This window comes from Furipterus horrens, unplaced genomic scaffold, assembly GCF_987537825.1.
Source record: "Furipterus horrens unplaced genomic scaffold, mFurHor1.1.pri manual_scaffold_2, whole genome shotgun sequence".
Taxonomy (NCBI): domain Eukaryota; kingdom Metazoa; phylum Chordata; class Mammalia; order Chiroptera; family Furipteridae; genus Furipterus; species Furipterus horrens.
The window spans coordinates 1,030,391-1,045,868 of NW_028327172.1; the positions used below are offsets into that span (position 1 = coordinate 1,030,391).

Below are 15,478 nucleotides of genomic sequence, written 5' to 3' on the forward strand. Positions count from 1 at the left end.
GCCGCCAGCGAACAGCAGGGGGAGCTTGGAGCCCGGCGGATGGCGGCCCTCCGTCCGTCACCTGGGCCCCCGCCCTGCCGCTGCAGCCTCCCGGGGCCGCGTGCCGCCCTGGGGAGGGCGTGTGTGGGGACAGACCCTGGACGACCCAGGGGTCGCTCGGTCACCTGCAGACCACCAGCAGGGCCCAGCCAGACCCCAAACCCGAGCGAGGGACGGGAAGACAGACCGGCCGGCCTGGCGCGGCAGACCCTCTCCCGAGCTGCGCGGGCCCTCTGGCTAGAGTGGGCACCTGGGGGTGCTCTGCTTGCTCCTAACTCTCTGTGTTGGCCCCACAATGCTTGCTCAGGGTTCCCCCCGACGGGCCCCACCTGAAAGGTCCCACCTAGCAGCCCAGAAACCCCAGAGCGGACCGTGGAAGGGGGCCACCCTCCCAGGCCCCGTCAGCACTCACGGCCCGTGGAGCCAGCCCGCGACCCAGGCCCCAGTGTGCACGGGCTGAGAAGGGGCAGGGCCGCCCGGCCGCCCCACCCATCCCACACGCCTGCTTGAAGGGGGTCCTGTGCATCGTGCCACAGACCGGGGTGGGGGTGCTTGGAGAGGGGCCGGGCCAAGGGCGTGGCTGGGCCCTGAGCTCTGAGTGGCTAGGAGAGGGCAGGACCAGGGCGCAGCAGTGCCTGGGCCTGCCGACAGCAAAGTGGGCCAGGGCCGCGGGGGTGCGGGCCAGGGACCCTCCAGAGACAGCACAGGGAGTACAAGCCAGTGCCCCGGAGGAGCTGGACAAGACCCCTCTCAGGGGCCTAGGTTCCGGGGAGCAGGGGTCTGTGGCCCCCCGAGGTGGAATCCCCCACCACCGGCCTCTGTTCCCCCACCCCTGGCCTGGGACCTGGGACCTACTCCGAGCTGGTACGGACAAGCCTGGAGGCCAGGAGGCCAGCGGGGGGGTGATGGGGGTGGAGGCTCTGGAATGTGCACACGGCCGCCCCAGACCTGCTGGCAGCCAATCCGGGACACGTAGCCTGATCGCACGTCCCCAGCCCGAGGGTCCCTCTCTCCCCTCCCCGGCCTTCCCGCTCTGCCAGTAAACCGGGTTTGCGTTGGCTCACGGCCAAACCCCGGAATGTGCCTGCTGGCTGCGCGGCGGCTGTTCCTGGAGCGGGGACCACAAAGCACAGACTGTCTTTGAGACGGGGGCGGACGGGGCACAGCCGGCCCGGAGTCACGCATGAGCCCGGCACCGGGGCGCGGGCACGGGATGAATGGGCTCACACACAGGCCGGACACCCGTGAATGGGCGCCGGGCGGCCAAGCGTGCGGCGGCGCTTGGAACCGGCCGTGGGGGGCCCCAGGCCCAGACGTGGGCCGACGTGATGTGTGGGTACAGGCCGCTTGAGGGTCCACACTGCTGAAGTCCCCGGTGGGTGGGGCACAGAACACCCCAAAACTGAGGCTAGGTGTGATTCAGGCACTCAGGAGGGGGCCACAAAATCCAGAGCCTGGACGTCCAGGTGAGCGTCTGGACGTTTGCAGTCAAAGGGCGAGCCATGCAGGACTGGGACCCGTGGGGACTGGGGTCAGCTCTGCGTGCCGTGGGTCCTGGCATGAGGGGCTGAGACCCCCCCAGATTGCCGGGCCTATGGGGCTTCGGCTCCCCTGGGGAGGGCCTCCAATGCTCGGACGGCGGGAGCGGGCGCTGGGGTCCAGACCTACTGCTGGGATCCACGAGTTCAGAGTGACAGGGACCCAGTCCCCATCTGCTCGGGACGGTGAGGTTGGGTCTGTCGACTCAAGGGGAGCAGGGTGCAGGGCTGTGCAAAACTACCCAGGCCCCTCAGGATGCAGGCGGGGTGCCAAAGGGACCGCAGGGAGGTGACCGCATGCCCAGGTGTCCAGCCTTCAGTGCTAGGCACGCTCACACTCAGAGTGCGGGTCTGTGCTGCCCCAAGCCCAGACCAGCGGGTCCTGGGGTCCCAGCTCCCCAGTTTCGCAGTCTAACAACATACGTCACCCCGGCTACAGAAAGGCTGAGAAGAATGCATGACAGAGCAGTGACCCCAACTCTCCAGGAAATGAGGTCCGGCTCCCAGAGCCCCAAGAACACAGAGGCATCAGGCTGTGGACCTCAATGCAGCTTTTCAGCAGAGTGGGGTGCAGTAGACACTGAAATGGGGTACAGACCCCACACTCAGATAAATGGGGTACAGGACCCAGACATGTCTGGGGTGGGGACCCCGTGTGGAGACAGAGGCGCGGCGTCCGAGACACCTGGGCGGCGGGCGGGCGGGCGGCCGGCACACACATGAATAGCACACAGAGAGCCTGAGACAGGCATGAATGGGACCCACACAGGCAGCGGGGCGGGCGGGTCTGGGGTGTCCAAACCGCAGGCGGTGCCCCCGGCGGCCTGGCCTGGCGCGCAGTCTGAGCGAGACGTGCCGGTGGGGACTCGGCACCTGGGGGCCCGGTGAGGGGTGAGGGCCATCTGGGCACCCTGGTGGCCACAGAGCGGAGTCCCGGTGCCCAGACCTGGGGTGTTGGGGGGGGAGGCTGCATGGAAGCGGGGCTCCGGCATGCCCCCCGGCAGTCACAGGGGTGGTGGAAGGTGCTCTGCTCGGGGTGCCCTGGGTGAGCGGGCCCCCTGGGCTGCAGAGGAGCCAGAGGTGGGCGGGTTATGCATGCACATGCGGTCAGACAGTGGGGCATGTCCCCTCAGCTTACCAGCGAATGGGTTACAATTCACCCAGAAACTCCAAAGAGTGGGGTTCACATCCCTCAGAAATCCAGACTCACAAACAAAGGAGCACAGGCTCAAAAGATGGTGAGTAAAGCCAGGAAATCAGCACATCCATGCTGACCCCCAGGGGAGGGCGGTGCCGGCTCCCCAGGTGCTCAGATGGTGGGGTACAGACTCCCCAGGTGCTCAGATGGTGGGGTGCAGGCTCCTCATGGGCTCGGGTGGAGGGGTACAGGCTCCCCAGGTGCTCAGATGATGGGGTGCAGGCTTCCCCTGTGCTTGGATGATGGGGTGCCAGCTCCCCATGGGCTTGGATATTGGGGTACAGGCTCCCCATGGGCTCAGATAGTGGGGTACAGGCTCCCCAGGTGCTCAGATGGTGGTGTACAGGCTCCCCACCTGCTCAGATGGTGGGGTACAGGCTCCCCATGAGCTCAGATGATGGGGTGCAGGCTCCCCATGAGCTCAGATGATGGGTGCAGACTCCCCAGGTGCTCAGATGGTGGTGTACAGGCTCCCCACCTGCTCAGATGGTGGGGTACAGGCTCCCCATGAGCTCAGATGATGGGGTGCAGACTCCCCAGGTGCTCAGATGGTGGGGTGCAGGCTCCCCATGGGCTCGGGTGGAAAGGTGCAGGCGCCCAGATGGCAAGCCTGAATCAAGGGTGACCGAGCACACACAGGCTGAGACCCAACAAATGCGCGCAGGGCCCCGCAGTCTGCAGAGGGCCGCGGCCAGCGCAGCACCCCACCCTCAGGTGTCCCAGGCCCACAGGAGCGGGGGCCAGGGGCCGGGGTCGGCGTGGGCAGGGTGCGCACGTCCCGTCCCTGCCCGTCCCAGGGTTCCATGCCAGCAGCGCCCCACTCCCTCCGCCAGCGTCCGCCCTGAGTTCCAACCTCAAACATCCAGCCCCTACCCCACCCTCAGCCCTGGCCACCTCAGAGGAAACGCGTGCAGGGCCCCACCCGCCCGCAAGGTCTCGGGAGGTGTAGCTGCCAGCGGCCGGGGGCCCACCAGCCCAGCCCTGTTTGGTTTTCCCTTCCTGCCCTGGAACCTCAGCCCGGCCACGCGGCGCCCTTATCTTGGGAAAGGCACACATGGAGCACACATGGCGGGTGTCCCTCCTCGTCCCCCCCAGAGCAGGGCGTCTGCTTGCGGCAGGTCCACCGCCTCCTCTGTGGACCTGTGCTCACTGCTCCCGGCCCCCGTTAGACGCTTCTTCCAAACCGCATCACTGGGTCGGACTTGGAGGCAGGCCGGCCCTGCTCAGGGGACAGCCCATGTGCCACGTGCCCCAGAGCCTCTCGTGACCAGCGTGGGCACACATGTGGGCGCACACGTGGGCATACCGGCTGTGTCCCCTGAGCAGCCTGAGAGCCTGGGCAGAGGGAAGTCCCGCCCTGTGGACAGCCCTGTGAGTGACAGGGCCTCCTGTTACACGTTAACCAGCCCATGTCTGGCCACCAGCCCATAATGGCTTCCTCGAGACTCGCAGGCCCGCGAGGGCACTCAGGGCTGGGCCAGATAAACCGGCCAGAGCCGAGATCCAGGGTTCAGAGGACGGGCCCTGCCAGGAGCAAGGACTCCCAGCCCCTGGCTCTGCGGGGACTCTGGGGACAGGCCAGCCCAGCCAGAGGCTGCGGCACCGCTGCAAACAACCTCAGGGCGCCTCTCTGGGCCCCGGAATCCTGAGCCGCAGCAGGCCAAGGCTGCGGCCCAAAGCCGTGTGCTGGGCCGATGGCGCCAGGGAGCCATGCGTCCTTCCGACCCCGGCGTCCTCCTGAGTCAGGACACCTTCCTGGAAGCGCATTGCTTTCTGAGGCCCGGTCCAGGCTGGCCTCCTCTCGCTGCCACCCCTCTGTCCAGTCCTCTGGGAGGGGCCCAGGTGCTTGGGGCTGGGGCTCAGGAGGCCCCCTCCTCTGCCTCCTCAGGGAGTTCCCAGCTCCTGAGGGCCAGCAGCTCCGGCCCTGAGGTGGGGCTCCCCGAGGCCCTGCCTCCCTCACCTCTCACCCACCAAGAAGACGTTCTTGTCACTAGAAGCAGAGAATGCTGGGCTCCGGCCATTGCCTCTGAGCACTGCCCGCGGGTGCCCGGGTCCGAGAGGAAGGTCTGCAGGCCAGGTGGGGCCCAAAGTCGGGTGTCAGGTGAGAGCGCACTACCCCTGGGGAGCTGCCACCCGACATTTGGGAGAACCTTGTTCTTCCTAAGGAAGGCCCACTGAAACTTTCTCTCATCAAAGCACAGAGAATTCCAGCTGGACGGAAAGCAGGAGGGTTAGTTAGCATGGCTTTAATAGGAGTCGGTCCGGCCTGACCGGGAAGGGCACAGGAGAGCACCCAGCCACCCCTGCCTGGGGGAGCTGGGACACTGGACTGGGAAAGGACACAGGGTGGAACCCAGCCCCAAGTTTGGGGCAGGTACAAGGGCCAGGGGTGGCCAGGGAGGGCTTCCTGGAGGAGGTGGAGCTCATGCAGCCCTCGAAGGTCCAGTGGGATGGGGCAAGCAGGCCTGTGCTTGGATGGCCAGAGCAGAGCTGTGTCTGCAGACTGGTCCGGAGGGGCGGCTACAGGTGGGCTGCATTTGGGATGGATGCCATCTCCCCTGGGAGGGCTTTCTGCCGCCAGGCCACAGGAGAGAGCCGACGGCCAGAGCGAGCACAGAAAGGAACCCCTGCCTCCTCTGTGGGGGCGGGAAAGTGAGTCCCAGAGGCAGCCCCTGGCAGGGCGGAGGCACCAGGGAGGCTGCGGAAGAGGAGACGCTGGAGGACCTCGAGGGGCCTGCGAGGGTCGCCCCGGGTGGGCTCCCAGCCTGGGCCCCTGCAGGTATCCGCCCCCCGCCCCAGGCCCCAAGGCCGGACGCCCGCTAGCGGGGTCCCGAGCGGCAGATGGCGCCACCTGGTGGCCCGGTGCATCCCGAACCTTCTCCACCGTGCGCACCCTGCGGTCCAGAGGGACCCTGCGCCGCCCCAGGCCTCTGAGCCCCTCTGTGCTCTCAGCAGGCATCCCGAGGGCCCCGTGACCCTCTGGGGCCAGCTTCCAGGAGCCGCCTGTGGCCCTGGGGGAACCGCCTTCAGCAGGCCGGCTCAGGAATCCCGCCAGACCAGCTGCACCCGTCCCTGTGACTCAGGGCCCTCACCGCCCTGACCTGGCCCAGCTGCGCACACCAGCAAAGCGGGGCGGGGGAGGGGCCCACGCGTGCACCCACGCGCGCACAGACGGCGGCTCAGGTGCAGCTGCTTTGACCCCACGGCACGCAGCGGCTCCGGGGGCCCACAAAGAAAAGGCCGGCTGGAAACTCCTCTCTGATTCTGGCCTCCGCCCTGCTGCTCCGGGGGACCCCGTGGGACCGTGAGGGGCTCTCAGGCCAGCCCAGGCCCCCCGGTGCCCAGGGAGCTGCCTGCGCGGGCCCCGGGTAGGAAAGGTGCAGCCTCTAGTTCAGACATGGTTAGAACTTCAAGATGGTGACCACAGGCGGCGGACTGAGCACGGGCTCCGTCTCCTTCCCTTGTGGCCTGACTGGCCGGCAGGGACCCACCCCAGAGGGGGCAGCAGTGGCCCGGGCACCTCCCCTGTGGACGTGCAACGTTGGATGGGCTCTGGGAGTGGGGCTGCTCTGGCCAGCCCAGTGGAGAGTGGGGCGCTGATGATTGCGTGCCCGGGGGGCCATCTCAGGACCATGGTGGGCTCCTGCCTGGGCCTCCCCACACTCAGCAGCAGGCTGGTGGGGGCTCGGGCCCGGGTGCCGGGTTATTTCTGAAGGGGGAGGCCTAAGGCCAGAGGGGGACCCCAGGCTGGAGGGGGTGTGCCTCTTGGCTCCCCAGAGGAGGGGGATCAGCAGGAGCCGAACCGCAGAGGCCCCCGTGGGGCTGGGACGCAGCTTGGAATCCTGGGTCCCTGCTGCGGGTGGGAGGAGCAGCCTGGCCAGGTGCGCTCCCTCCCCAGGCTCCCCCGGCCCCCAGGCGGGCAGCTGCACCCCCCCCCACCCGCCCTCCTTCCTGCCCCCTCGCCTGAGGGCCTAAGAGCCGCAGATAGGCAGGTTTGGGCCGGTGGCTGCTGAGTCAGTTTGCAAGGAATGTTCTGGGCGCTCCCAGCCACGCCCCGTGCCTGCCTGCCCCCCCGCCCCCCAGGTGCTCTGGCCCCGCGCCCTGTGCTGGGGACCCACCTTCAGCTCCAGCTTGCTGAAACCAGCTCGCACCGGCAGCCGGCCCCACTGCTCCCCCCGCCCGCTCCCCCTGTGACCCCAACACAGCCCTGGCCCCACAAGCCCCCTTTACCACGCTCCCAGGTCACCCCTGGGCCAGGGCTCCCATGTGGGAACATGCACCCTGTGTGACAGGCAGGGATAAGATGGGGACCCCAGGGGACGAACCCCAGACAGGACCCTGGGCCGGGGCAGGGGGAGGCCCTACAATGGGGCAGGGCTGGGGGGTTCTGCAGGGAATACCAGTGAGGGCAGAGCTCAGGCTGCTTGGCTTGGGCCAGGGGCTGGGGAGGCAGCCGGGAGGTGGGCGGGGGGCTGGGAAGCTGGCCCCTCGTCCCAGGCTGCGTCCAGCCCGGGCAGACCCCAGCTGCCTGGTACTGGGCAGATAGGACGGTGGGCAGGGGCTCGAGGGGCCATCCCCACAGGTGACCCGGCCACCAAGGCTGTCTCCTCTAAGCCAGCAGAGTGGGGAGATGGGGCACCTCCCAGGCCCCCACGGAGCCCTGGCCCCAGTGGGCACCACGGCTGCTTCCGGGCTTGCTCCGGCCCTCATTGCCAGGATGCCCTGTGAGTCGTGGGGCCCAGGAGGGGCGTGGGGCTGGCCTGGACAGGTGGGGGGCAGCCTCGCCCACAGGTGCATCTCAGACCACCCCTGTGCCCACCCCAGGGCCGCGCTGGGCGCTCATGGCCGCTGCTGTCACTGCCAGCACCCTCATTGCCTCCTCCCTCCTCTGTGTCCTCTGCTGCTGCTGCCGCCGGGGCCGCAGGAGGAAGCCCAGGGACAAGGAGGCCGTGGGCCTGCGCAGCGCCCGGGGTCACACCACCATACACCTGGTGAGGAGCAGGCACCTGCGCTCCCGGTGCCCACAGCGCGGCTCGAGGGCCCGGTTTGGGGGCTGCGGACAGCTCAGTGTGGTCAGGGGCTGCCCGTAAGAAGAGGCCAGAGGTCCGTCCTGGAGGGGCAAACGGGGGCCGGGAGAGGCGGGTGGGCCCGGGGCCCAGGGCTGGGCTGGCACCGCGGGGTCACGGCGTGTTCTCGCAGAGGGAAGAGGTGCCAGTGACGGGCTTGGGGCAGAGTCTCCATCTGGGCCGATCTCAGAGCTGAGCCGGGGGTGTGGGGGTCTCGTGGGGGCCTGGCCCAGAGGTGGGCTGTTTGCTCTGACAGGAGGCTTGGAATGGCGTTGTCCCGGCAACACCTGTGGCCGTCCCTTCCCACCCCAGGTGCAGCCAGATGTGGACGACGTGGAGCCCAGCCCAGGGGGAGCCCAGCAGTGGGGGCGCCTGCAGCTCTCCCTGGAATACGACTGCAGGAGCCAGGAGGTGAGGCCCCGTGGTGCCGGCCCAGAGGAGCTGGGTGTGGGGCTGACCAGGGAGGCCCCGGCTGAGCCACCCCTGGCTCCCAGCTCAGGGTGGGCCTCAAGCAGGCGGTGGACCTGAGGGCCAGGGGCCCTGGTGGCACAGCAGACCCCTACGCCCGCGTCAGTCTGTCCACCAAGGCCGGGCACGGACACGAGACCAAGGTGCACCGTGGCACGCTCTGCCCCGTGTTCAACGAGACCTGCTGCTTCCGCGTGAGTCTGGGCCCTGCGGGCCGGGGGCCGGGGGCCGGGACCAGGGGTTGGGGGCCCCACTCATGCCCTGGCCCACAGATCCTGCCAGAGGAGCTGCCCCGGGCCACCCTGAAGGTGCAGGTGCTGGACTGCAGGCGCTTCTCCGCACACGAGCCCCTGGGCGAGCTCAGCCTGCCGCTGGGCGCCGTGGGTCCTCAGCACGTCCTGGAGCTCTGGCGCCCGCTGGGCCCGCCGGGCACTGCCGAGGTGAGGCCACGGACCCCCTGGCCTCAGCCTGGTCCTGCCGGCAGCGCCCGAAGGGGTACCAAGGCCGCTCCTGTGCCCACAGGCAGAGCAGGTCGGGGAGCTGTGCTTCTCGCTCCGGTACGTGCCCAGCTCAGGCCGACTGACGGTGGCGGTGCTGGAGGCCAGGGGCCTGAGCCTGGAGCCGGCAGGTGAGGGCCGCCCCGACCCCTCTGTGTGGGCAGAGGGGGCCCTGCCTCGGCTCTCAGGCCTGTGATGGCCCGCCCTTTCCGCCCGCCCAGAGCACTACGTGAAGGTCCAGCTTGCACTGAGCCAGAGGAAGTGGAAGGCGAGAAAGACGTCTGCCAGGAAGGGCGTGGCCGCTCCGTACTTCAACGAGGCCTTCACCTTCCACGTGCCCTTCAGCCAGGTCCAGGTGGGCTGCCTGGAAGAAGTGGCGGGCAGGTTCTCCCCAGGGGCCAAACTGACCGTTGTCTTTCTCCTCCTCCACGGCCCCACTGCCTGTCTCTGCCCAGAGTGTGGACCTGGTGCTGGCCGTCTGGGCTCGGGGCCCACAGTTCCGGGCTGCGCCCGTGGGTAAGGTGGTGCTGGGTGCCCGCGCCTCTGGTCAGGCCCTGCAGCACTGGGCAGACATGCTGGCCCACGCCCGGAGGCCCATCGCCCAGTGGCACCGCCTGCGGCCCGCCAGGGAGGTGGACGAAACCCTGGCCCTGAGGCCCCGCCTGCACCTGCCCTTGCCTGGCCGCTGAAAGTGTCCCTGTGCCTCAGTGTCCCAGGACTGAGCTGAGGTCCTGGTCCAGGCCACTGCAATAAAAGCTCCCTCACAGTCCCTCCTCGTGTCCTTCCTGAGTCCTTGGGGACACAGTATGGTCAGGGGCCCCGCCGAGGGTGGGGAGGGGTCTTCTCCAGACTCATCCCGGCCCTGAGACCTTGACCACTGCCAGACTCCTGGGTGGACAAGCCCAGTGAGGACAATACGGGGCGGTGGGGAGCCCTCCCATCTGGGGGCTGCGGTCAGGGACGGGGCGAGGTGAGGTGGGCTGGAGACAGGCCCTTGGGCACAGGTGGGCCATCGGGAGGCATTGGGGGTGGTGGTGGTGGTGGAAGGACGGGACCCCAACCACAGGGGCTGCCCCAGCTCCTCTCAGAGCCCCCCAAACCTTGGGGCGGGCGGCGGCAGGGCCTTCCCGTGTGAGCAGCAGGGGGCAGCAACTGCCTTTGGAAACTGCCTTTGGAAGCTGCTGCCGCGGGGCCTCCAAGGGGGCCCAGCCTGGCTGGGAAAGCATGTGGCTCTGCTCAGGCTCCTTGGGAGGCCCCACTCTCCCTGCCCTCCCCTGGCCCAGCCGCCCCACTTGCAGGGTGCCAAGTCATGGTCCTCCAGATGCCTGCGCTGGGTGGGGGCTGTGGGGCCCCAGCCCCTCCGGTCAGGGAGGGTTCCAGGCAGGGGCGCCGCCATCCTGGGGAGGGAGGGCGTGTTCTGAGCTGTGCAGAACAGCCCTCGGGGAGGGCGGCCCCCTGCACGCTGCACGTCCAGGGCACCCCGTGCCTGCTCCTGGGAGGGAGGTGGCGTCACACCCCCACCCCGAGACCCCGGGGCTGCTGCAGGCCCAGAGGCCGTGTTTGGGGGTCCAGACCTGGCTCTGGAGCTGGCTTGGAGAAAGGGGGGCACAGCCAGCTTGGGGAAGAGGCACCCTGGGCTGCATGGGGAACAGGGAGCTGCAGGGGAGGCGACTGCAGTCCCCAGGGGGACACTGTGGTGTGGACCCTGACGTGTACCCAGTGGGGCCAGGGTCCCAAGGAGCCCCCCGCTGACCCCTGAGCCGAGCTCCCACCACGGCCCTGCCAGGCCCCGCATGGCCCCGCGCGGCTGTGCACAGCTGCCCTCGGGCTCCTTGCAAGGACCAGGAGCTTCTCAATCTCGTCACTGATCCCTAAATAGAGCAACCCAACCTCGGCACCCCCCCTCCCCAAGACTTCTTGGACTGGACGGCGGCATGTGGCTGGGCCAGGCCAGGCGGCCTGGGCAGGTGGGGAGGTCCCTGGGCCCCCATTGGTCTGAGGAGGGCTCCATGTCCTTTCTGAGCAGGGGCCCGGCCCGGGGGAGGACATTTATACCCCTCCCCCGGGGCCCACCAGCCCAGCTCGCCATCTCCAGCCTGACCTCGCTCCCCGCCCAGCAGCCCCGACGCGAGGTGAGGCCGCCGGCCAGCTGGGGCTGGGGACAGGCACCGCTCAAGCCAGCCTGCAGGGCCTCCCAGGGCAGGGGCAGGGGCAGGGGTGGGGGTCCACCACCAGCAGCGCTCCATGGGGGGCTTCCATGGGGCTGGGAGCCAGCCAGACACCAGTGGGGAGCGGGCCGTGGTGGGGCAGCGTCCTGGAGAGTCTTGGGGGACCAGGCCTCACTGCTGGGGCACTGGAAGGGGTCTCCATGTGCTGAGGAGCCCAGGCCAAATGGGGGAGCAGCCTCTCGCATGCACTTGGGCCCGAAGCCGAAGGAGCGGAGCTAAAAATAGCGGGGTGTCTCTGGCGGCCACCTGCGCTGGCCCATCCCGCCCGCCCGCCCTCCGGGACAGCTGTGCACTTCAGGCCCCGCCTGGGACAGCTCTGGGACCCTTTCTCCTCCTGTTTCTCACCCCAGGGAATTCCAAGACGTTACCCGCCCCCCCCGGAGGTTAGAGTTGGGGTGGCAGGCAGGGGCCTGGGTAAGATGAGATGCTGCACCCCCACAGGTCTGTGGCCCTGACGCCCCATCTTTCTCCCCCACAGGCTTTCAGCCCAGGACCTCAGGATGGGGGAGTAAGTATAGCCCCCTAGCCCTGTGCCCCTGACCAGCCCTGTTCCCACCCACCCATCACAGGTCCCTAACCTCTCTTTTCTCTCCCCCATGCCCGCCCACCCTCCTGGCACAGTGATGAGGTGAGTGTCTCCTTGGGGGTGAAACATGGGGGGGGTCCCCCACTTGGGATAGGTCAGAGGTCAGAGCTTTGAGGCCCAGAAAGACACCCTGGCCCTCTCTGCAGACAGTGATACAACAGGGGAAGCAGCTTCCAGGGCCCCACAGGGCAGGGGAAGTGGGCTGTGGCCTGGCCACCCTAGCAATGGCTTCCTTCAAATGCCTGCATCCACCCCCCGCCCTGCGGGGATCCCTGTCCCTCTCCACGGCCTCTGAGGCGCAGCCTCATCTCCACGCCCCTACATGCCACCTGGGCAGCCTCTAGAGCCCCCCAGACCCAGCTGCCCTGAGCAGGAGCCCGGCCCGTGCGGTGGGTGGGTAGGGGTGTGCGTGGGTGTGTGGAGGCCCAGCGGCTCTGACCCTGCCCCTCTCCCCTGCCCTGCAGAAGCGCAACAGGGCCATCACGGCCCGCAGACAACACCTGAAGGTACGTGCTGCCCGGGGGAAGGCCGTGGGGGCTGCGGGGCCGGCCGGGCGGCCGTGCGTAGCCCCTGACTGCCGGCCGCGCACCCCCGTAGAGTGTGATGCTGCAGATCGCGGCCACTGAGCTAGAGAAAGAGGAGAGCCGCCGGGAGACGGAGAAGCAGAACTACCTGGAGGAGCACTGTCCCCCGCTGCACATCCCCAGCTCCACGGCCGAGGTGCAGGTACCCACCCGCCCTGCCTGGGTTTCCCCACTGGCCGAGCGGGCGCGTGGGAGGGGGCGGCCAGGCAGGGGCGGCCGGGCGTCAGTGCAGCGCCCCCCGCGCCCCCGCAGGAGCTCTGCAAACAGCTGCACGCCAAGGTGGACGTGGCCGAGGAGGAGAAGTACGACATGGAGGTGAAGGTGCAGAAGAGCACCAAGGAGGTGAGCGGCCGGCGGGCCCGGACGGGGGGCGGGGCGCCAGGGGTCTGCCCCTGCGGGCCCCTACCCAGCGCTCGCCGCCCCCGCAGCTGGAGGACATGAACCAGAAGCTGTTCGACCTGCGGGGCAAGTTCAAGAGGCCGCCGCTGAGGAGGGTGCGCATGTCGGCCGACGCCATGCTCAAGGCGCTGCTGGGCTCCAAGCACAAGGTCTGCATGGACCTGCGGGCCAACCTGAAGCAGGTCAAGAAGGAGGACACCGAGAAGGTACGTGCACGGGCAGGGCGCGGAGGGGAGGCGGGCGGGCGGCGGGCGGGGCCTGAGCCTGCTGCCGCCACCCCCAGGAGCGGGACCTGCGCGACGTGGGCGACTGGAGGAAGAACATCGAGGAGAAGTCGGGCATGGAGGGCCGCAAGAAGATGTTCGAGTCTGAGTCCTAGGCGCGCCGCGCCGCCCAGGGAGCCGCCGGGAGGACCGGCCCGTCACGGCTGTCAATAAAGGCACCCAGTCCCGTGACTGGTCTGCTGTGCACCTGCCCCAGACTCTCTGTCCACACCCAGGCCGCCGAGCCTCTCGGTGTTGCCCCCCGGGAAAGGCCCCAGCAGGTGACAGGCGCGGGGCCATGGGCCCAGGAGCACGGGCTTTGGGATTTTCGGCCGGGCCAGGAAGGTCCTCAGGACAGCCCCCAGCCAGCCTGCGCCCACGCTGTGGTCCCTGGTTGGTGGGCAGTTCCTGGCGCTCACCAGGGCTCACTCTGGACAGTCCCAGCACCTCAGGGGCCAGGGACTGAGGGTCTGACTCAGGTCTGAGCAGTGGTTCTCAAAGCGAGATGGTGGGTCGGTCTGCACAACCATATAAGGGACCTGCCTGCCCAGAGACCGTCCCGACACGACCCACACCTGGCCGAGGGCCCGGGCAGGCACACACAAGGTGGGCAGCCTCCCCTCCTCCCGGCTGCTCCTCCTCTGATCCACAGCCCCCACAGGGGTCACACAGGGGGCAGTCCTGGGTCAGACGGCCTCCCAGGGTGGCTTGTGCCCACGAAGCAGGACTCACAGCCGCTGGGACCGTGCCCCCCTACAAGGGACTAAGGACAGGCAGGCTGGGCCTCACCTGGGCCTAGTGGGAGGGCTTGGGCCTCCTTTCTGCTCAGCCCCAAGGCCCTGGGCCACCTCACACATCAAGGGACTGTGTCCCTGACAGACCCAATGAGGACTGTCACAGCAAGGCCACGGCTGTCAGCCTCCCTTGTGAGAGATGATGCAGTGGCCGGCCTGCCAAGGTCCCTCCACTCAGATCTCCAGTCGGGGGCCTGGGGAGGCCGGGCCCCGGTCACCCGTGACGAAGGGGCTGTGTCCTGCCCTCACCCTCCGGAGGTCCCCGCCATTGATCTGCTGGGGGTTGGACACGGGAAGGCAGCCACCTCTAGCCTTGGCTGCCTCAAGGGAACGGGACTCTGACGTCAGCCGGCGCCCCGATGGCTTTCCCCGAGGACCGCTCCCGTCCCCTCCAGCCTGGGATGTGGCTGTGTCCTTTGAATAGCTCCCACAGGCCCCCCAAGCAGGTGACCTTGTAGCTCTGGCCGGGGCTCATCAACCCCCATGGCCCGCTACCCACAGCCCGCTCCGGTGAGAAAGGCCAGGCCTCCAGGAAAAGCCCTGCGTTGTCCCCGGGGCCGGGAAGCGCAGGTGATGGCAGTGTCACTGCATGGTGGGTGCAGCCAGGCCGCGAGATGCGGGGGGTCACTCGGGGCTCAGAGCAGGGCACAGGCCTGGGGTGGGGGTGCTCTGTGCCTGGCAAGCTCTCGGGGCCAGGAGGACGGGAACCCGTGTGCGGGGACGGGGGACGGTCAGGGCTGGAGCCAGGGCGGGTGGGCAGACAGTGAATTCAAGGAACGGGCTGTGGTGGCCGGGGCGCCCGCGACAGAAGCGGGTATAGGGGTCTGGGCCGGAGCTGGGGCTCCCAGAGGTGAGGGGTGGGGTGCATGGAAGGAGGGGCGGGCGTGAGGCGGGCAGCGCTCGCAGGTGCCGGCCGGGGCAGCAGCCAGGGCACAGCTGAGACCCCTGCCCGGGGGGCCAGAGAGCCAACAGGTGGGCCAACCTGACAAAAGTAAGTGAAACGCACCTGTGGGAGCAGGTGACAAGGCCACAGAAGGGCGGAGGAGACGAAGGGGCCGTCGAGTGTGAAATGTACCGACGGTCACCTCGGCACTGCGGCAGGTGGCAGAGACCTCCCGTTAGCAAACAGAACGCCGCCTGCGCAGCTCTGTCCCCTCTTTGGTCCCCAAGCACCAGCTCTGCCTGAGCCCAGACCCACCTTTGCCCCCGTGACCGACAATCCACAGGTCTCCCTGACCCTGCTGCCCTGTTCCTTCCTCACAACACGCTGCTGGGCTGCTGGGCCTCAGTTTCCCTGACAATAACATGGGTGTGGAGATGAGCTCACCTGCCTCACAGGACAGGAAGGTGAGGAGGGGCCGCTGGCACCTCGCCCTCCTCCAGGAAGCCTTCCATGATGAGCCCCCAGCCAACCAGGGTGTCCATTAGCCCCAAGGCCTTGGGGACACCTGGGCCTCCACCGCCATCTATGAAGGGGACAGGGCCCAGGAGCTACTCTGCTCTATGCCCGCTGCTGGCAGCCACACTGAACCCTCACCTCTGAGCCCCCCAAGGCTGGCCTCAGGGAGGGGCCTTCCCACCCTGTGCCCACACCCACTGTCAAGTCCAGGCCAGGCTCCCTGCAGCTGCCCCTTTCCAGGGAGGGGACATGGCCGGGTACAGACAGTTTGGCCCCTCCCCCTACCAAGTCCCCTCCGGGACCCCTCCAACGACCTGGCCCCCTCACCTCCAGTCGGAGGCACACACAGCTCTAAAAAGCCACCCCACGCATGCTGACCACAGCCCGGACACCTGCGTCGCCCCCGTGACCTGCCCCAT

General features: G+C 68.5%; 2 protein-coding genes across 5 annotated transcripts; both read left to right on the top strand.

Moving 5' to 3' along the window:
• The first annotated feature begins 4,255 nt into the window (after window positions 1-4,255).
• Window positions 4,256-9,529, top strand: SYT8 (synaptotagmin 8). Of its 4 annotated transcripts, none has more exons than XM_090292655.1 (8): window positions 4,256-4,876; window positions 7,390-7,766; window positions 8,154-8,252; window positions 8,336-8,503; window positions 8,582-8,749; window positions 8,832-8,937; window positions 9,028-9,161; window positions 9,262-9,529. In XM_090292655.1, exons 1-8 carry the CDS (start codon window positions 4,486-4,488, stop codon window positions 9,493-9,495), a joined length of 1,677 nt encoding a protein of 558 aa, XP_090148781.1. In that variant the 5' UTR covers window positions 4,256-4,485; the 3' UTR covers window positions 9,496-9,529. The 4 variants fall into 4 exon arrangements, with proteins under 4 accessions (XP_090148781.1, XP_090148795.1, XP_090148802.1 ...); XM_090292669.1 differs by having other exon boundaries at window positions 4,813-5,301; XM_090292676.1 differs by having other exon boundaries at window positions 4,813-5,301; window positions 7,700-7,766.
• A 2,512-nt stretch (window positions 9,530-12,041) lies between these two features.
• TNNI2 (troponin I2, fast skeletal type) lies at window positions 12,042-13,077 on the top strand. The gene is made up of 5 exons (XM_090292759.1): window positions 12,042-12,126; window positions 12,218-12,346; window positions 12,457-12,546; window positions 12,633-12,809; window positions 12,887-13,077. The coding sequence occupies exons 2-5, from the start codon at window positions 12,224-12,226 to the stop codon at window positions 12,980-12,982; spliced, it is 486 nt and encodes a 161-aa protein (XP_090148885.1). The 5' UTR covers window positions 12,042-12,126; window positions 12,218-12,223; the 3' UTR covers window positions 12,983-13,077.
• Window positions 13,078-15,478: the final 2,401 nt, after the last annotated feature.